The 22,482-nt window shown below is 42.5% G+C and overlaps 1 protein-coding gene across 3 annotated transcripts in view; it reads right to left on the bottom strand.

Moving 5' to 3' along the window:
- The window catches only part of GLI3 (GLI family zinc finger 3), a 278,558-nt gene extending 256,455 nt beyond the window's left edge, over positions 1-22,103 (bottom strand). For 2 of the 3 annotated variants that reach the window (XR_002520954.2, XM_009203061.4), the window contains exons 1-2: positions 21,191-21,297; positions 7,323-7,488 (exon numbers count right to left, since the gene is read on the bottom strand). Coding sequence is in view for 1 of the 3 variants with exons in the window: in XM_009203061.4 (XP_009201325.3) it covers positions 7,323-7,446 (124 nt within the window). In the remaining 2 variants the exon portion in view is untranslated. Of the gene's footprint in view, positions 1-7,322; positions 7,489-21,190; positions 21,298-22,003 lie in introns of those variants that run through there. The other variant, XM_021935856.2, reaches the window with a different exon arrangement.
- Between the last annotated feature and the right edge of the window lie 379 nt (positions 22,104-22,482).

Raw genomic sequence — 22,482 nt, forward strand, 5'->3', positions numbered from 1 at the left:
ATGGCTAAAATCCCAACTTGTGCCAATTTCAGGACCAGTGATTTAAGATACTGTTCCCTAACTCTAGACTGTTAAGCTAGAACCTGATAACCAATCTCATGTAAGGATTTCCTATTAGCCAATCCTTCTAATTATCTCAATCAGATTAAACCTGAACCATTCAGAGAATACTAACAAATGATATTATGCTGAAAGGAGTGAGATGAAAAGCATCAATAAATTTAATCTTGGCAAATAATATCCATGAGAGTCATATTACTATTACTATCAATAGCTAACATGTTTGGATACTCTCTGTGCCAGAGTCAGAGAGGTTAAGTACTTAGCCCACGATCACACAGCAATTATGTGGTAGGGACAGGGCTCAAACCCTGGCTTAACTGCACAACACTACTGCTGTGTTACACATGCCCCCTGCCCTCCTGTCTCAAAGTGTTGTGATTTACAGGCTTATTCAGTATCTGCTGAGGCCCTCTCAGCAAAAACACTGAATGTGAGCAGGGAGGGGGTAAGGTAGAAAAACCAGGTGCTACTCTCAAGAAGTTTAACTAAAATGTAAAACTTGAGTGCTATGAAGGAAGGGACGAGATAAACTGGTGGAGTATGAGGGATCTTTAGAGCATTGAAAGTATTCTGCAGGATACTGCAGTAGCGGATCTGTGACATACATTTGTCAAAACCCATAGAACTGTACAACAGAGTGAGCCCCAATGTGAATGACAGAAAGTTAATAACAGTGCATCAATATTGGTTCATCAGTTGTAACAAATGTACCACATTAATGTAAGATGTTAATAACAAGGGAAAGTATGAATGAGGGGGTATATGAGAACTCTATCTTCTGCTCAATTTTTCTGTAAACCTAAAACCTCTCTAAAACACAAAGTCTATTACTTAAAATAATAATAATTTTAAAAATAAAAAAAAATCTAGTGTTATTAGTCAGTTCCCCAAAGGACACAAGACCTTATGAGGAAAGAGACTGGGGACGTATTCACATTTGAGACTTTAAACATGCATTGGTATTAGCAAAACACTTCTGTGGAGGAACACATGGACAAAAGGCCAAGAGCCCTTGAATTTAACTAAAGCATAGGTTATGGGATGGGATAGTAGCATATCTACTTCTGAACATATCAGATTGGACTGTCAGACTGGGGCCAGATTTTAGAAGATACCTAAATAGTACGTCAAAGACTTTGAACTTTATTCTACAAGCCTAATTTGGCAGAAGCAAGTCCCATGTATGACAAGAGTGGAGATGAAAGGCAAGGTGATTAGACAGAAGGCCATTTTAATCATCTAAGCATGAGGTGTGAGGGTTTTCACCACACAGTACAGTAGGTTGGCCTGAAGAGACACACGAGCGAGTAATTACAGAGGAAAATCTAACAGGACCTCAAAACCGGTAGGACATGGGAGCAGGAGAGAAGGAGGGGTCAAAGGTGATGGTGCGGTTTCAAGCCTGGCTGACCACAGGAAAGGTGATATACTTAGCCAAAATAAAGAACACAGTGGTAACCAGAGTACAGGACATGTGAGTTTGGAGCTCAAGAGAGTTGGGGCTCTTATTAGAATCAGAATATTTGTCTTCAGTTAGTTCGTTTATAAACATAAAAACTCTTTATAAAAAATAAAATCTAATTCGAATACAGCACAAACCACCAGTTCAACCCAGGAAAAGAATCAAGAAAAAGGATATATATATGCTGCTTCTAATGCAATAGCATATAATCAGTACAACACTACCTTTTCAAGGTTGAGAAAACCGAAATAAATGTTCCCAAGATTATCTTCACTATTTTCCGATTTAAGAAGGCATTTAGAAGGAAGTTTACAGAAACTTTGTTTTTTTAATCCATCCCTCCTTAAGATGTGCAAACTTGGTCACATTTGGGATTTGTGAAACATCTTGAACTATTTTTCAGACATCTGAGTCCAGCAAATTCACCATTACTTTTGCCAAACATATTTCCCTTAATTTGAAAACTGATGTGTATGTTCAAGACAACATAATCTTTCTGTTTTGTATTCATAATGTTTAACTCACCAGCCTGCTTTGTCCTGATAGCAATGGCTAACGTTTGCAGAGTCCTTCCTATATGTTTATGACATGGCAACCTGTGAAGTGTGAAGTAGGTCTTACTATTATCTTGCTAAACTGATGAGGAAACTGGAACGCTGAAAAGTTAATCTGCCCACACTCACATGGCTAGTCCTTCATGTTGCCAGAACTCCAACCAAGCTTTCAGATGCCAGAACCTGTGTGTGCTACGAATGAACATCCTATAATCTGAAATCCATTTTATCTGAACATCCTTTCCACTTATCTGTCATGTGCCAGGAAATGGGATGTGGCAAAGAAAAGGGATTGGACCTCTATAGAAACAAGAAAGCAAAAACTCACAACCTATGGTCTTTATGGCATGAACTGCCTGCCCATTTCAGAGCAGAACTGGCACATATACTCTTACCATAAAAAAAAGTCAAGGAGATAAGAGCTCATGGTGAGGAATAGCAGATGAATTTCAAACTTCCAACAAAACTCAAAGCCATCTTACTCCCAGCTGGAAGACCAACAGACATCACAATCACTGGTTGGTGCAAAAGTAATTGCAGTTTTTGTCATTACTTTTAAAGGCAAAAACCGTAATTACTTTTGCACCAACCTAATAACACCCTTGCAATGGATAGTTTAAAAGCAAATCCCAAGGCCAAGAAGTAACCAAAAGTTAAAGCAAAAAAAAAAAAAAGCATCTCCTTAGGAATTTGCAGACCATAACACTTTCCCCTTACCAACCTTGAAGAAAATAGTTTTTTAAGCGAAGAACCAAATTCTTCTTTTTCAAAGAATCAAAGTGAACAGGGAACTTCCTTTGCACCATTAATCTATCAACTTTGGTTTCACATTGCATCAGCGTTACAATAATAATTTCTGCTTTCTATCACTTTAAAGTATGTTCCCAATAACTATCAGATCTGATCAAAGATCCCCAAGACCACGGGCTACATACGTTTATCATTAGTTTCTTTTTTAAAGCTGAGTTGTAGATTAATAAGAACTATCGAATTACTCCTTTAAAACAAAATCATGGGCCAAAAATGAGGCAAAACGCTTCAAATTGAAAAGTCAGTATTTGCAAATCATTGAAAAAAAACTGTATAAGAGAATGAGAATATGTAGAACATTGGAAGATATACATTAAAAAACTCTTATTTAATTTAGAAAACACAACATGTAGCTTATGAAGTAATGAATCTATACCAAAAAGAGATTATTAAGTATTAAGCCATTTTACTTACAGTCTTCACACATTAATGGACTTGGACATTTTAGTCAACAATCACACCTAAGATCCGCATGCATACTTTCTATGGGAAAGCCACCGTGTGAAATGCCACAAATGATCACTTAAATCACAATTGCACTTAAATAATTCAGAAAACTAAATGCCATCTCCTTTGTTATTTACACTTCAAATATAACACTAAAATTTAAAATCAAACCATGGGCACATTAAACTATGGGTACACTGTACTTCCTGCATAAGGGTTACTGAAGGCTTTATATGTTGATATAGGTTCTTAAATGTTACAAAAATCAAATTTGGCTTGCTTTTTTTTTTGGTCATACAAGTTCTACAAAGCAGTTTTTCACTTGCATTATTTTAAATTTCAGTGTTAAGTGGCAAATGCTTCTTTAAAAAGCTGTTCAAGTTTTCTGAACTATACCTTTGGGTTGTGGGTCTACATATGTTTAAACAAAACTCTATACGAATGTTATTCCAGGAGCAGATACTCCACTGAGAAAAGTACGAAAACAGATCTGTAAAGACATGCAGTGGAATGTGAGTGGTTTGGCTGGGAAGCTCACAATGAAGAACAAATTGCACCACAGAATGGCTGGAAAAGTTAATTAAGGCAACCTCACCAATAACTCAGCCAGTAACAAAACTTTTTGTTCATTTGTGTGACTTTAGTCATGAAATGGTGGATAGGAGAGAAAATGCAGGTATCACATTCATTTGGTTTTTGAAACTGAACTTTTTTTTTTTTTTTTTTTTTGAGACAGAGTCTCGCTCTATCACCCAGGCTGGAGTGCAGTGGCGCGATCTTGGCTCACTGCAAGCTCCACCTCCCGGGTTCATGCCATTCTCCTGCCTCAGCCTCCTGAGTGGCTGTGACTACAGGCACCCGCCACCACACCCAGCTAATTTTTTATATTTCTAGTAGAGACAGGTTTCACCGTGTTAGCCAGGATGGTCTCGATCTCCTGACCTGGTGATCTGCCTGCCTCGGCCTCCCAAAGTGCTGGGATTACAGGTGTGAGCCACCGCACCTGGCTGAAACTGAACTCATTTTTAATTGTTCAGTTACAAATGGATGTAGTTCAGGGCTTTGTAAAGGAAACACAAGAACCCTTCTGGGAACAGTAGCAATCAGTACTACCTGTTATAGCATCCACATGATTCTGTTTTCCTTTCTACGAATAGCCTCAGTGCAGGGGTCCAAGCATTTATGAAATATTTATAGAGAAAAATAGAAAAGATAGGAAGAGGGACAGAGGGACAGATGGATGGACAGAAGGATGGAGGGCCACGGCGATGTCAGCCACCAGCCAGCACACAAATAGTGTCCCAACTTGGAAAGCCTGCACCCCACGAACTCTAAACCCAGGCAGGGGCAGGTCCAAAGCCCACACACCAGTCCCTGTGATCAAGACTGAGTGCAGAGGCAGCAGGTGACCAGGCTGCAGAAGAAAGGGCCTCTGCGCTTCCAGCAATCCACGCCCCTCAGCATAATCCTGGGACTGTAAAGAGGCGCTGAACTAGTTAGATGAAAACTGTAGAGGACTCTGTAAAAAAGACCATGGTAATTATTAGCATCACATACACAAAGAAAAAGGTTTATTGTCCTTTCTTTTACTTGTTCCTCTCTTTAAATTTGTTTTCCAAGAGTCCGCCTGTCGGCTTGCAATCCATGTTTAAAAACACCACTTCCATTTTTCTTTTATTTGATTTTTGTCCCAAAATATGAAACACTAAATCTGTTAGAAGTCACAGGAACACTGAAAAACTGATCAGAGTTCACCGGATTTCTAGGACAGCTATCGTTTAGGTATGTTCCCTGCAAGTTTGACCAATGAGTGTCTGCCCCCAAACAGGAGAGGATTCATACACATTTAGGAGAAAAAGTGGGCTCAAGGGCACAAGCTGATCAGGGCAGGAAGCCAGTGGAGTGGGGCTGAGGAAACAGGTGATTATTTAACACTGTAGCACTAACATTTGTAAATCACGACTGCTCCTTCTCTGGCTAGTTTTATCTCGTGGCTTCCTGGCTGTTGTGGGGCTGGTCAGGTTAGTTCTGCTCCCAATCACCCTCAACAGAATCATGAGGGAAACCTGAGGTCCAAGAGCAACTCAAGACAAATGCAGCTGCAGTGGAAAACCTCCTGAGAATGTGTTTAGGTGTGGGAGTGGCACAAACAACAGTATCTTCGTAAGACTGAGACTCTGTGGCCATGCAGCTGAGATTCATAAACACGACAGGCGCTTCTGCAGGCTCCAGGCAGCGCAGCAACATCTTCTGCCATGCACTTGTTCTTGCCTGTTCTCACATTCACACACATGCATGCTCACACACACGCATGCCCATAGTTACCCCTACCACACACACCCACACACCTACACACTCACGCATACACTTGCCCACACTCACACATATCCTCACACACTCACACCCCCTACACACTCACACTCGCTCACACCCTGACACACAGGCATGTACACTCACACAAACTATAAAGAAAACCAAAAGCTGATGTTCCTGAAGTCAAATACGTAGGAAGCATTTATTCCTACAGAATTACCATAAAAATTACCAAATAACCAACACTGCAAATACTGATTCTATTTCTGAAATAATAAATTTGCCTAAATTTTACCAATTCCAGAAAAAAGAAACCAAGGTAACATATTTTTAAGGAGAAATGCCTTCTATAACCACATTGGATGAAAAATGCAAATATTATGGCTCAGTTAAAGTAAGCGCCAGTCTTGACTTTAAATACCATCAATAAATGAGGAAATACTTTCACATATATGTAAATTCATTATTTTAACTGAGACATAAATACATCTCCCTAAGGATCAATTTAAAACTGAAGTCATTTGCCAGTAGGTTTAAGAGCCAGCTCCTTCCCTACCCAGTGCAGTCAGCAATGCACACTCATGAAACTGGGTGAAGAAGTGCAGGTGAGAAGCACAGGCTCTCAGCAGACATGGAGGGGCCCAGAGAGAAGTGGTCAGGCTGCTTGGAAGTATCTGCCCTTAGAGTCTAACGTTCTGGACTGGAGTTATCTTCCAAAGGAGATTCTGACTTTCCAAGTGGATGTGAAAACATGTAAATCAATCTAGTAAAACCTGTCTTGGAATATAGAAAATATAAGAATAGCAGGTTGGCTCATACAAATCAGTGTGCCCAGACAGGCAGTGTCCAGGAACTAGAACGGGCCAGCTCATTCTTCCTACAGGCCCATGGAGAATCAGAGAAATTCAGCGAGGCCAGGAATGGCTATGAAATCTACAAAAAGGAAAGGCATTAGTGGCCCACAATGGAGAAACAGCAGGGACAGGAAGTGAAGGTTACCATTAACGTATTCAGTCTGTTTGTACCAGGGAGGCTCTGGAATTTATTTTCAACACTCCATGCTTGAACTGAAATGCCTCTCAACACTTTGCTTAAAATTTAAAAATATAGAATACAGGAACAGTGGCTCTGTGTTATCTCTGAACACAAATAAGGAAATTAAATGTTTATAAGCTAACAACAAAACCTGCATCTCAGATACTAACATTACCTTGAGGTTCAATCATTAACACTTCTTAAAATCCTTTAAAGTAGACTACTTAAAGTTGGGGTTGGGGGAGACTCCTGTCCTGTCACTAATTTCGACAAGACAACTTTTGTGTCTTTTGTACTAATTATTCCAAGCAGTATAGATGATCCATATGCAACACAAAGCATTTTGAACTCTTGCCAGACTAGTCAAGATGATTTCCAAAATGCCAAAACAGGAACTTCTGATAATAAATAACCTATCACATTTACATCTCAAATTAGAAAGTTTGGGTGGAGTGCCAAAATAGAGATTACTAAATTCCATGTCCCCGCCGCTGCCCCCCCTGCCCCCGCCCCATTTGCTTTCTTCAGCCTCTCCTAGAACAAACACTGGTCCAGGTGCAAACGCTCAATTCACAAGGAATGCAGAGAACACAGAAATGACTCCAGGCTGGGCTGCTGGTAATCCCTGTGCTGCTCACCATTAGAAGTGGTGCTGGAGGCAACGGCTTTCTCGCTCACATCTGTTCGAGTGGAGCACTTCACTATGGAATTCTCAACTTTTTTCTTTTCAGTGGTCGTGGAGCTATGGGACTGGGCCTCCATGATGTCTTCTCATTACTTCAGCTCTCTTCGACCAAAAATGCCCTAAAGAAAACAACAGAGCCATCAACTTTCCAAAACGGTGGAAATAAAATAAAAAAAAAAAAAACTTTCAAAAGTCCACTTCACCTGTCATCTGAGAAAAGCCTAGAGCTTTAGGAAATTCAAAATGTAGACGACACTTCTCCACAGGTTTTCTGGCAAAAATGTCTCAAAGTTTAACAAACCAGTGAAACTCTACACATGCAAAAAAAAAAAAAAAAAAAAAGAGAGAACTGAGGGAAATGCCCATAATGTGGTACTTTTCCCAAATCCCTACTGAGCATTTGGTATCAAATGATCTAAAAATCTCAATTTGCAACTGTGTCTATCATGTGAAACAAGTGTCATATTACTTTTTAAAGCCACATCTGCAAATGTCTCTTCAGGTGGCCAGTTTTACAGGAAGGGGCATTTGAACAACTTCCAAAACAGGGGAAGGTTTTTAATTATTAATTAGATTTTTTCAAGAGAGTCTGACAATTTCTAACATTGAAGGCCTACTTCTAAATTCTGAATCAGAGGATAATTCAGGCCAAGCAGTTCAGTGATTTTTGCCTCTTTCATAAAGATATCTGAATTGCAATATACCTCTTAATCCTAATTCATTCAGGTAAGCTATACTCTTTAACCTCCTTAAAGCATAAGAATATTTCAGTTCATTTAAGTCACATTTTTAAGACAAAGGTAATAGAACAACATGCTCTTGATTCCACATGGAAAAGTTGAAAGGTCTTTGTAATAGCAAAGACTGGGCTCACTTAGGAAATATTAAAAGTCAGCTAAAGGCAGGTTCAGTAGGTCTGTCTTTCACTGGCTTCATTCATGTGATAATCGCCCTAACTCATCATTCATCAATTTTCACTCTGCTTCATGTTCCTTTTTGCAGTCATGTTCTACACCTACAAAGAATACAATAAAAGAGGAAAAGTACCCTCTCTAGCATGTTTTCTTCATGTTATCTAGATTGCAACTTTCATAGAAAGCATTTCTTTGGTCTGGCCACCTTGCTTATTTTTCTACATTTAGTAGATGTCGACATCCTCAATCACAGCAGCGGTGAGTGAAATGAAATAAGTAACTGCTTGATCAACTAAAAAAGTTAAAATACAAGGTAAACTATTTTCAGTCTACTTTAACACATATTTGCAAGGGAACAGCAAGCTCTTCATTGCATAATAAATTCCTCCTTGATCTGGAATTCAAGTAACCAGAATGTTTAAGAACCAGAGGCCACATGGCACACTGTAACACCAGCTCTTCCACTCACTTCCATCTCTTTTCTGAGATTATCCAGTGTCATTCATTGTAAAACACACAAGTTATTTAAGAACAGCTTTTGTAGAATAAAAAAGAAAAAAGAAGCACTAAGTTAAATTTCCATATCAATAGTAAGATCCACTCCAAATTCAGAGACACCCCTCAAAGGGCACTGATAAAGTATTATACAACAGAAAGGGGGGCTTGAGATCTCCCTTCTGAGTGCAGCCAACATGCATGAGTCCCAAGGGCAGGGCTACCTGCATGGCGCCCCCCCTCCCCGGGGCTAGCTAGACAGTGCACAATGGCCAACAACCTGTTGCTGAGCCTCAGTGATCTCATCCGTCAAATGACAGAATCAGGCAGTGAGATCTGACCTTTACTTTGGGCGGGGGGAACACATCTTCTTTAAGAACCTGTTAAAAGTTAAAGAGCTTCTCCCCAGAAAATACCCTTAAACTCAAAAGTACACATTTAATTTCTAAGCGATCACAGACCTTCAAAGCTTTTCCAAGAATCTGGATAGAGAATCCTTAAAGGAGAAATCTTTGATGGTCCCTTCTAGCTCTAACAATCTCAGAATAATTACTTTTTGTAATGGTCCTTCAAAATTGATTTAAATATCATCTTTAAAGTATGCCACAAGAATAATCCAATACAATCGGCATCGTTTCCCACTTGGTACAAGAACTATTTGTATCAGCGTTTCTACAGTGCTTGCTAAGCATTCAGATTCCTGCAATGCATTTGCCTTGGAGGGTGGCACCCGGGAACCTCAATTTTAGCAAGCATCACTAATTGTCAGATTCACTAAAGCTTGTTTTCTTTGTTGTTGTTGCTTTTGTTTTGAGACAGAGTCTCACTCTGTTGCCCAGGCTGGAGTGCAATGGCGTGATCTCAGCTCACTGCAACCTCTGCCTCCCAGGTTCAAGCGATTCTCCTGCCTCAGCCTCCCAAGTAGCTAGGATTACAGGCGCTCACCACCGTGCCCAGCTAATTTTTTGTATCTTTAGTAGAGATGGGGTTCGTCATGTTGGCCAGGCTGGTCTCAAACTCCTGAACTGAGGTGATCCACCAGCCTCGGACTCCCAAAGTGCTAGGAGTACAGGCGTGAGCCTTGAACAACTGTTCTACACGTTTATTTTTGCTCACTGCTGTATACCCAGTGAAGTATATACTCATTGAAGTCTTTGCTGACCGGATGAACTAATGAATGAACTGCACCTTAGAATCCTGAATTCCAACGCCCTACACAAACCTATCCTAGCACCCATCACAATGATAATAAACTCTTCTTCATCTGGAAAAGTCTGTGCTGAACATCCACCTCCCCTTTCCATACTGTAAGCTCCATGAGGACAAGGTTTCTACTTTCCCAGCAGTTAGGTCACATAAGAATGTTTACTGAGTACATAAATGATCGCATCAATGACCCTGTGACTTACAGGACTCTGCAGTGTCTTGAATTTCAATCACCATTGGTTTAGCTACATACATTTTCTTTTCATATTCAGTGTTTCATTGAAAACTGGCAAATTCTATAAAAACTAAAAACTTTAGCAGAAATATTTAATTGATCCAAATGCTCCATTCTTAGCCATTTGGGATAAACAAGCATTTACTATAATTGTTCCCTTCGACACACACATAACAGTTTTATTGGCTGTATTTGAGTAAAGAGTCTACAACGTTAAAACTGCACACTGAAACACGCAAATGGACCAGAAAAACCCATTAAGACATGGGATTCCTAGTAAGAACTAAGTACCTTCCTTAGCAGAGGGTGCTAATTAATAGGAATCAGGAGACAAGTTCCCAAAATTCCTTGACAAACTTGGTTTTTGTGGAGTTGTTGGTTTTTCCCCCAAGGCAAAGGACTTTATTTTAACAAAGCAATAAAACCCTCCCAATGCTCATCACCATAGAGAGAGGCTCAAGTGAGAAGAGGTAAAGCTCCAGGCACTGACTGAAATCACACTAATTAATGGTCTTAAAGAATACTAATTCCTACCCCCGTCTGAAATGGGTTTTTTAAAAATAGGCCCTTGGTCACTCAACAATCTACCCCCTTCTTCTATTTTGACAACTTATTTTTGGATCTCATTAGTTAGTAACTAATTATTTAAAAGTGTGGTTTATGCTTGGAACTGGGCTATAAAGATGGCAACGTGCCAAATCAGACATCTGCTTCCTGTACATTCCTATAAATTATATCAGCTTATTTTACAACTTTGTCCCTGTCAGTTATAAAGGAGAAAGTTTAACATTCTAGACGCCCACACCTCATCAAACTGTGGGTGAAGAGTCAGTGAGCGGCAAAAGGTGGCCGCTTTGAGTTGTGGTGATGGAATTTTCAGGGAACAGTAAGAGGAGCTTGGAAAGTCAGTCCTGAGCTGGTCCACTGAAGCATTCGGGATCGAAGTGGCCAGTAGAAATTCCTCACGGAATCTCAAAACACCACTAGGACAGTAGCTCCACGACACTTGTAAAATCTAGAATTTTAAAAATAATGAAGTATAATTTATTTAGAACTTAAGCATCAAGAGAAAACTTTAAATTCTGCTTCACTTCAAAGACTTTTCCCTGAGGAAAACATGCCACTATGTTTCAGATGTGAATGAAATGATACTTTTTCCCCCGATATAGTTTCCTTGCTTAGGACTCCACACTATTCTCCTTCAATCCCTTTCACCACTGAAACATTACATGCAAGATTTGCTGGCACGCCCCTTGACTTTTCATGCTTAAGGGGAAAAATGTTTGTAGCTGATGTTTGAGTCCCAGCAGCTGAGAGAGAGAGAGAGAGAGAGAGAGAGGAAGGAACAAAAAAAAAAAAAAAGCAACCAAGGAAAATTGCTCTAATGGTATATCCCTCCTAAAGCTTGAAGTTTCATAGGTAAAAGGAGAGATAAACATTCCTTCCTGAAAGTAAACAGTCAAGGCTTTTTCCCACTCAACTATCCCTGAATCTTTTGTAATTTCCCCGAGGCCTAAACCCAGGACACAATTAATTCCAGATCCTATTTTAAATCTAATCCGTCTCCTATTTGCAACCTACCTGCAGGTGGGTCTTTTCTTTCTAAATTATAAATCGGAACCTGCGTCAACCTCTTACAACACAAGGCATTTAAAGCTTCCTGGAGCCACTGACCTGGTGATGCTGTAATGCAGGTCTGCTTTTGAAAGCAAGCAAGAGAACAGAGAGCGAGCAAGAGAACCGCAACCTTTACCACGTTGGCGAATTCTTGCCGGGACCTACATATTACACAGCACTTGCACACAAACGCCTCCAGTCGTCCTCTTTAGAGTCGTCACTTACACCTGCAAGGGGCGGGGGACCAGGGGAACCCCAAACAAACTTTCATCGTTACAAAGGCGAGTCCCCATTGATTATGGTAATTGTTTTGCTCAGGTTGCTCAGGTTGTATGGGTATGGCCAATTTTGTTTGAAAGCTCGCTCTCTCTGCGCTTTCCTGTCGAGTTCCCTTCAGGTTCTGGTTTCTTCCAGTGGTGGCAAGGGACGTTTTTCACGCCTTTCACCACTTTCGCCCGCGCCCGCGTCCCATGCCCGAGGTACCGGGCCGCGGCGGCGGCGCGGGGGGTTCATTAGTGGGTGCGCCGGGCCCGCGCAGCGCCGTCTGCAGCCGCGTCGCCGCATCCATCATCATTACATCAGCGCGGGGAAGTCCACGCCGAGTTCTCCCGGCCCCGGCGCGCCACAGTCCGCGCGCCAGCAAACAGAACATGCTGGATTGCTCAGAGACGGTTCTGGGTGTCTGGGGGCAGAAGGGGTGCTCCCAGACCTGGCTTTGATCAGCATTCCTGTCTCCTGCCTTTTAGGAGACAATGCATCTCCGCCAGCCAGGCCGCGGGAAAAGGAAAAAAAGCCGAGGGCTGGGGGCGAAGTGGGGGTGGGGAGGTGAGCTCCAGCGCCAGCAGCGCCTGGCAGCCTCCCTCCAGTGCAGAGAAGCCGCCCGCATCAAGGCGTTGTCAGACTGGTCACCCTGCTCCTCGGAATACTCACGGGCATTTGCAAACTCTACAGTTGGCCCAGCCACATTTCCAGCAAACACTGGCAGGGGCCGGCCCTGGTTGCCTTCAGAAGGCTCTTTTAACTGGCTGATTTCAGGGAGCTGCAACCTTCCAGGTACTTTGCAATGCAACCACCCTGAGTGTGGCATTATAATAAAACATTGGGGATCCCTTGAAAAGCCTTCACAAAACCAATAGGCCTGTGCTTTGCTCACAAAACGTCGAATTCACCTTCTATGAACCTGGCCCCCAATGTGTTTTTCTTCATTAGCTGCCACACATAGATAGATTCAAATGCTGTGAATGATTCAGACAGACACATCGCCTCATTGTCTTGAGCTCAGGGAGGCCCTGAGTGGAGTCCCAATGTTCAACCTCAACAACCAGAGGCTCTCTGTAGTAAATAGAAAGTATGAAAAGTCACAATTGTGGGAACATGTGAAAAAATCAGCTTTTCTCCTTGCAAGTCTCTGCAGTGAAACCTCTAACCCCCACAGGAGCAAGATTCCTTTATCGTTTAGACATTTACTATGTTTAAAAAGAAAGCACCCATGCCAAAGCCAACGTTAAAAATGATGTTTGACGTGAATGAAACAACTTTCTAACGTAGGGTGAAGTGGAACAGCATCCTTCAATCATGATAGTGCAACCTTCCTGAACAGCAGACTACTTCATTTATTTCCCTAAGCCAGTCAGTTTATTTTTAAGTTGCCTAAACTTGGGCAAAAACTCTCTTCGCTTTTTTTTCTTAGTGTATTTCAAGATTTAAAACAAGTAAGTTAAAAGCCTGTTTAATGATAACCCGATCTGTTTCTGATAGGTTAAAACAGCTACTGGCAATGAGAGATCAGAAACAGAAGACATTCCAGGCGAGGCAGTGCTATTAACAGCACCATGGCTTAGCCTTAAGTGAGAAATTATTCTGTATAGTTTAGGGAACTATTGCTGCAGTGGAAGAAGGCTTTCCTCCAGAGAAATAACATTTATTTACACTTGCCTGTGTTTTCATAAACTGAATAATCTCCTTGATTTGCTGTTTTAAATTTCCAGAAGAAAGCAGCTTTGTCAGAAGGATTTTTGAGGCAACCTACCCTGTAGCACTGAAGAGTGACATTGATCTCATACTTGTATTACTGGTATATCAACTGCTACTTCAAGATGCTACTCCTGGATTAACCATCCAGGTAAAACTCCTATTAAAGATACGTACCTTCCTGTGGCTATTTAATAACCCATTTCTCAAAAATAAATAAATCCTTTAGAAAGAGATTTTTTTTTTTTCAAAATCAAGAAGTACAAACTAATGTTGATTTTAACTTTTTGATCAATTCTGGAAGTGAGAAATAGTCTGAGTTTCAATGAGCAAAATGCAGGGAATTTTAAACATTTCAGTGGATTTCATGTATTCATGCACCATAGAAAACCTCTTATAGGTTTTTAATGTGGTTGATGTTTCCTTATGTTCAAAATATCTTCTGAGGGTAAAATCAATTAGATATGCATAACCTTTGTGACACCCTAGCAGTTCGGCCAGGATTAATCAAAAAGTTAAGATCGGGGGGGGGGGGGAAGGCCCAACTTCGTAAGTTCTTAATGAAATCTTCATTAATTTTTAAACATTTTTTCATGTATAGTTATTTTACCTTTATATATGATTATTTTTCCATAATCAGGAAAGCCTAGAGCCTTAACTCCAAATAAGAAAGCTTCTATCTGTCTGCTTTGCCATTTGGTAGCTCAGGGTTCCCCAAATCCACTGCCTAGTGCTAGTGTCCTCAATCTTTCTTTCCTACATTTCTGATGCTCCTAATCGTAGATAAGCAGTATTCATGACAGACATCCTCAAATGGAATTACTCTAAGGAGAACTAAATTACTCTAAGGGGAAATAATTGCCTGGCTATGGATTAAGTGAATTTGGTTTTAGTAAATTAACACTACCTAAACTCTTAAGAAATCCATATATTTAACTTCAATCACTGAAAAGCTTATTTGACAAGAAAGTAATCATTGCTATTGCAGTTGAAATCACAAATGACATTTCTGTGAGCCAGTTTTACTTTTCTGCCATTTGTATTTAAAAGAAAAGATCATCAGCTACTCTTTCTCTGTTACCAGAAGTACTTGATGAGAAACATTTGAGGGGAGTATGAGGTCTCTATCTAATACCTGTTACCATTTCTGAGTTCTGTAAAACTATGAGTCCCATGTGCCTTGGTTAGGCACTGCAAGAAGCAGCATGCATAGCAGGTGCCATTAAAGAGTGAGCAATAATGTGGAGCACATTGGCACCCCCACTTTCTACAGGTTAGCTGGATACAGGCAATCCTCAGACACAGAAGGAGATCTGGAAGTCAGTTATCAGTCTATAGATCAGCTAAGCTCATGAAACTGTATTCCTCTTAAATCTACATGTATCACAAAAATATCATGACTGATCAAATGTGCCCCTTGTCTCTCTTCACTAAGGCTTATAGGAATTAAAAGTTTTCACACATTTTCAGAAGAAAAAACTGTAATTATTCTTATAGAACTTGGATAGCTTTGGTTTCTTAGAATCATGTGTGTCTTCACAGTAAGGCTGAAGGGAGTACAAGGGAGTAGAGTGTATGTTCTGTGAATAGTAATTTACTTTTAAACCATCACAAATATTAGACCAATAACCTGTTGCATGTCAAAATCATCTATAGCTATTCCAAAGGTATTTAACGTATTTTTTGTGAAGTACTACTTACCATATTTTATCCTTCCAACTTTTAAACTTTTGATTCTTGATTCTTAATTGCAGATTTAAAAGCAACATTTTCAGAATTTAAGCATTTGTAATTAAGGCTTATCCAGTAAAAATTACCCCATGGTCCACTTACCCTATAAACTTTGCTTGTTCACAGACAGAATTCTTTAGCTGTCTTATTTTTCCACCTTGCATGTACAAAACTGCCAATGTAACCTACACCAAACTACACACCCTCTCAATGAAACTCTCTGATATGGAATTTCATTGTAGTATCCACAGTTCAAACAGCAGACACTGTCCTGAAGTGGCATGGCCTGCTCCACATGTCTGGCCACTGGATTCCAGGTTTCCATACATCAGAGTCATTAAGGCTTCATTCTTAAGCTGCTGGATGAAATTTCTCTACACACTGCTAACTTTATTCAGACTGAATCATTCTTTTTAAAAATATCACAAAATGAAATCAATAACAGGGCTTAACTGTCTCAGTCCTTCATTACTGCAATTTGAAACTTATCTTTCATCTAAATGGTGAGTTTTCAGGCTCTTTTTGTAAAAATCAATAGTTTCTAATGTAAAGCACTCTGGAGCTTCCTAGGCATTTCATACAATCTTCCAAAAAAAAAAAAAAAAAAGTTAAAGTAGCAAAAGCTAAAAATTTCCACATGAAAATAAACAATATAATGTCACACTACATTCTGAAGTTACTCCAATAAAGATTTAAGTAAAAGTGCACTTATGTCCCATTACTTAATTTAATTTTGTAGCATAGAGATTATAGAAGAACACAATCAAATGCTTGGGGTCAAAATGTACTCCTGTGCCACCCTCCCCCACCGCCTAGCCCCCCTCCCCTCTTAAGAAAGGAAAGAAAAGAAAAGTCCCTCTAGCTGTTTCAGGCCAGCAGTCAATCCAATTTACTGCAGGTACAATTTATATGTACAGTGCATGCCACAACAAAACCACAGTATGATGCCAACACGGCCCTTAAGAAAGTTTTCCCCTAAATCTCTGGAAAGGAGCTTTAAAAGAAAGCAAGGATTACAGTCAGCTAGAAGGTAGGGAGGGGACTTACCTCAAACCCAGCCAAGCGGAAATCAGAGCAGTAATTCTACAAGTCAACAGAGTACACTTTCAAAGCTATAATGGTGTGAAGAAGTGCTGGGCAGCATGGCCTGAAGGCAGCACTAATACACTGATGACTAATGGCTGGGCCTGGGCAGACAATGAATTTGGGGCTTGAACACTAACAGAAACCATGCAGTACTTTGACAAATGGGCTTTCACAATTTCATTCATTGAATAACCTTTAAGCACAAAATTGGCTAGGGTTCTCTTGGGAATTATATGACATGTTGTTGGACAATGATGTAAGTATTTTCCTTTTTAATTATGACTCCTATGCAAAATGCAAAAGTGCCATATATGAGGGTACAACTATAGATACCACAGATGCAGATGTGGAGCTCAACACAATATTGCCTTTCAGGAGGGGGCTGAAATGTTCCAAAGCCACCTTATTAACTATGTAATGGCTTTTTCATTCAGCTTCTTTAGAAGGCCATAGATTTTCTGAGACATTTTGTCGGGTTGAAATATATACACACAGAACAAAAAACACTTTCACATTTAAAAAAACCGAAAGACAATCACAGAGGTAATGAGTAGTGAAGAAATTTGGCACTCAAATATAGTGCATTTAGAATTACAAGTGGAAAAAGTCTCTCATTTTCAGGGGCTAGGCAAAAGAAAAGTGCCATAAAACAATTGAGACACCATGTAAAGTTTGCGATCAAATGCACTTCCAAACACATTTAACATCCAGTTTCTTTCAAACAGCTCTCCTCCCTCTCCCTGGAGTGACTGGCCTTTCGATTTAAAAATAATAATTTTGGCAATTTTTTAAAAAGAGAATGAAATATCTAAAGTGTCTCTAAATTAACAAGTACCACTTACTCCAGACAGCATTGCCTTTAGCAGCTCCTAAAAACTTAAGAAAAGGATCTTAAAACAGGAAGCTTAGTGAGCTCATAAAACTGTTGCTGGAGCCAGGAACACATAGCATATTTAATCTGCAAACTGTGAGAGTCTACAGTGATTTCAGCAAGATCTGAGGCATGCCCTCAAGGTTTGCTGGGATCTGGGATTAGGGGGTTGATAAGAACCTCCACTGCCCATGGACATGTTTTTCTTCTGCAGTTAAACACAAATGCATAGAGACGTTTGACTGCTGCTTGGCGTTACTGCTCAAGTTATATAAAAGCTTTGCAGCTCCTTTTGCTGTCAATATATCAAAGTTTAAAAAAAATCATCAAAGTGTGAAATTTCATTTAAAGTCTTCGCCAGTCTACAGCTCTATTTCACAGGCCCATCAAATAAAAGTAAAGATGAAAAATACACTGAAAGTACTTGAGAAAGTTTGCAGCAGTACCCCTGCCCTGTTGTTGTTTATTCTGTCTCCCTTTATTTGCTTTGAAACCAGAAACAGATCAATTTTCATCTAGAAAAATGACAATGTGAAGGGAAGGGCAGCATCTTCTCCTAGGCTTTAATGAAAAGACAACCTGAAGTCATTATTAGAGTGGAATCTTTTGTTTAACAAACGTGTGTGTGTGTGTGTATGTGTGTGTGTGTGTGTGTCCTCTAAAGTCATTTCAGCATTTTAATTGCCTCTCATGATATAAGTTGGCAGAAAATTTACTGAATCTTCCAAAACAAATCAGACCGACCTCAGAATATGAATGCCAGCAAAACTAAAACCTCCTTCAAAGAATTCTTTAGCTGGGGATTTACAACAATTGCATAAAGAAGAAAAGTCTGACTTTTAAGATAATCTACTATAGTCTAAAAGCATTAACATTCCATTACTAAGGTTTTCTTGAGGATTTCATGACTCATTGATTCACTTTTCCTTCAAGACTGGTTTTTCTTAGTACATTACTGTCTCCATGTAAGTGAGTGCATGCAACAATGATCATTAAATTGTTTCCTTTCATAAGCTCCCAAACTCTATCCTCAAAAAAAGGAGGGGGAGAAGAGGTCTCAGCAAGCAGGATACCTTACATAGAAGGAAAGACCTCTAAATGGCTAAGCACAGAGGAAGTCTGAAATGCTTACAGCATGCAGGTAATTAAGGAAACTTCACTGGCCAAGAAACAAAGGAAAAGTCCAACTTTTAGCTTTGCACATCAAATTGATAAATTAACAATTCTTTCATTAAATAAGTAATGAAATAACTCAACAGAGCCATTTTTCATCAGTATTGAGTTTTCTCATTTCTGTCTATAGTCCTTTGCCAATTAGATATACAATAGAAATGTGTTTATATCAAGGTTCAATCAAGGAACACAAGCATATTAAAGGCACTGGGAATTGGTAGGCATCTGAGTTGGACCTACCAGCCTATTAACAATAATGCAATCTATATCTTTTAAAGTGTTTCTGCTTGTGTGAAATTTCACTAGACACCTCTTACATTGGACTCATTCATGCATCTTAAACCAAAGCTTCCCTAGGCTGACTTTAAGAATTACATACCCTGAAAGGATCTCCCCTTAGGCGGGGAGTTTCTAATTAAATAGCTTTTAGTATAAAATAAACTCTCTACTCTGTATAAGCATGCTATTACAACTAATTTAAATGTTATTTCATGTTTGTTTTAGGTTTGAATATAGTCTAACTGGCCAAAGTGTTTGTGTACCAGGTTGTTAAGACCAATATTTCCTAACATAAACAAATTCTTCAGATACTTCACAGAGTTTACATTGTTAAAACCAGTCCCGGCAGCTTTAATATATCCCCTCAACTGAAATGCTGTTCTGCTTTAGAAAAATGAAGAGATTTTGAGGCTATTTCACTATTTTAAAACATAGCATTTTCCTCCTTCAAAATAATCTTGACACATGTAATTAAGAAACTGTCAGACTACTATTAATTTTTAATCTAAAACCTAAATGAAATAATTACAGGAATCAATCAATAAGGCACCTATTCAAAACTACCGAGCAATTACATAAATACTCAAAATTAATACTTTAGGTCAATTCTTGTAGATTTCGGTCTATAATATGCTAAGACATCAAACAACACAAAAAGTGTAGCATGGGGAGGATGAATGGTTCCTGCCTTAAACAGACTGAAAAGAGCTTATTTCAGACGGCCAGAGTGCAGGCCCCCCACCAGTCATGCCCAACGCGCTCAAGCTGAAACTCTTTTATTTTTAAAAGTTAATTTATTTCCACCAGACACATATTTCAGGGATCTAAAAAAACCGGCCTCATCCAAATTCTATACAAAAATCACATTTAAGAGGGAAAGGCCTAATTACTCGAATTTTCAGCGAAGTGTATATACTGTGCTCTGGAAAGCCTAACTGGGGAGAAGAAGGAGGAGAGGAAAAGGGGAGCAGGAGGTATTTTTTAGAACTAATAATACCAGCCCGGCTAATAGCACTGCCATGTATTTGCACAGCGGCCGGCCCTCCATACCTTTGACTAAAGGGTTCTTTGACTTGGAGACGCAGACAGTCCATCATTTCAAACTGAAGTGGCAGCTGGAAAATGTGGAACAGCTGGCAAAGAGCTGGGAGAAAATGTTTTACATAAATATATGTACATATAAACTGGCAAAGGGCCATGAGCACTGTACCCAAGGCCAGAATCTACCCGGCAGTCTGCACTGGGGAGATGAGAAGTTGGGGGCAGGAGTGGAGGAAGCCTCCTTAATCCTCTTTCCACGCGGGGTCAGGAAGGGAAGCCTGGGGTGCAGCGCCTCTCGGGGGACGGCATCTTACAGAAGGAGGTGCAATCGGGGACAGGAGTACAAGTTCAGGAAAGGATAAAAGGCCGGGTGTAGAGTGGAGCGTCCGCTTCGGGCAATCTGCTTAAAAGTCGCTTCACAAACTCTCCAAGTTTGGGGTCAATATTTACACCCTCTCTGCCTTATCCCGCCCAATTTCCCGCTGCTACTCAAGAAAGTAACTGTCCCCTGCTGCTCTGTGTAAACGCGGCACCTTAAATGATTATTGCATGGACCACGGTTACTTTATTGTGTGTCTGTGCGCGGTGCCCCTGGAAAGAAAAAGAAATAAAAGAGAATCCCAAATCATATACAGATGGTACAACTTTCACTTTTCCTCTATGACGACGGAGGCGCGCCTCTCTCCATCCGCTCACACCACACCCCCGCCCTCCGAAGCGAAGCCCCGGCTGGAGAAGCCCCGCGGCGGCGGTCCCCGCGCGCAACCACTTCGCCGCCCGCCTCCTTCCGCCCATCCCGAGCGCCGTGCGCGCCCGAAGCCCGAGCCGTAGAGCGCCACCGCGCAGAGGAAGGAGCCGGGCGCGTGCGGGGCTCGCGGAGTTCTTCTGAATCCTTTGGGTGGGGGCGGAGGTGAGGGGCGCCGTCGCCACTGCAGCAAACTTCGTCCCCCCCTCCAGGAGGTGAAATTCTCCAGTCCGTCTCCGGCCGGCCCGCAGGTCAGACTCTTGGAAAAGGACCTTCCAGGAGGAGGGAGCGAATGCAAGCCTTGCTCGGCGGCTCTCTAAATGTGGGCGCCTTTTGACAGCCATTTTCACTCCATCCCGTCCCCCGCTGGGGACCACCTCTGGCCCCGGAGGCACGGGCGCGGCCGCAGGAGCGGGCTGCGGGGCCCGCGAAACAAAGAACTTCGAGCGGGACGTACCTGCGGCAGCAGCGGCTGTCAAGTCCCCGAACTTCCCATAGACCCGCGGACGGGACGCGAGCGGGCGGCTCCGGGCTCCGCGCGGCCGCGGGCGGCTCCGGCTACCGCGAGCGGCCGGGCTGGGCGCGGGGTGCGCCCGCCGCGGGCATGGTGCGGCGCGGGCGGCCGCGGGGCGCGCGGGGAAGGCGGGAGAGCGGCGCGGGCGAGTGGGAACGGCGGGTGTGCGCGAGTGCGAGTGTGCGAGCGCGCCGGTGGCGCTGCCCCTGCCCGCTCCCTCCCGCTCGTGCAACTCCGGCATCAGTTTCGGGGATCGTGTAATCCGATCCCTTCTGACTCACAGGCCCTGAGTGACAGTTCTGATTTGGTTCAACCGCGGGAGGGAGGGGAAAGAGAAAGAAAGAAACCCCCAGCCGTACGCCTCTCCTGGCATCCAATCGACTTTCTGGAAAAAGGTCCCATCCCGGCCTGGAACCCCGTGCTGGGTGGAGAAGCCCCCCGCCCCGACCCTGCGCCGCCTGCGCTACTCACGGGGTGGAAAAGTTGTCCCTCGGCTCCGCGCTCCCCTCCCGCGCGCTCCCTCCTTCCCTCCTCTCCTCCTCTTCCTCCTCCTCCCCGCGCTCCTCCTCCCCCAAGTTTTAACAGATGTTGCCGGACTCTCCTCGCTGCCTCGCACTCCCTCTTCCTCCGCCCCCTCCTCCGCCCCGTCCCTTTTCTTTCAGCCACTCTCCGGCTCGGAGGGGACGCGCTGAGCAGTAGGACGCCTGCCGCCGCAGGGGGCGAAGTTGGGAAAACTTGGAGTGCTGCTCGCCTTACTTTTGCTTTCTCGCTCCTTCCAGGCCGCGCCGGCGGCCCGCGCTTCTCCCGCCCGCCGGGTCCCCAAGCCCGGAGTGGGTCCCAGCTGCGAGACGGGCGGCGGCGGCGGCTGGGAGGCGGTGCGTCGCGGGCCGGGGTCGGGGGCTGGGGGGGAGCCCGGCCGCCGCGAGCCACGCGCGCTCTCCCTCCCCGCCCTCCGCCTCCTCCTCCTCCGCCCCTCCCCGGTCTTCACACAGACACATTCATGTCTGCTCCTCCTCTTCCCCCTCCTTGACCCCGCGCCCGCCCGGCGCGCCGAAGCCCCACCCACCCGGCGAGGGGAAGGGGGCCCGGGCGTGATGTCACCCGCGCCCTCCCTCTCCGCACCGCCAGGACGCCCCCCAAACGCGCGCCCTGGCACCCAGGCTGCGTCCTGTCTGCTCCCATCTTCTCCCACCCAGCCTCTCTTTTCTCACTCTCGCTGTGGGGCTAGACTCCCC

This window comes from Papio anubis, chromosome 4 (assembly GCF_008728515.1).
Source record: "Papio anubis isolate 15944 chromosome 4, Panubis1.0, whole genome shotgun sequence".
NCBI lineage: Eukaryota > Metazoa > Chordata > Mammalia > Primates > Cercopithecidae > Papio > Papio anubis.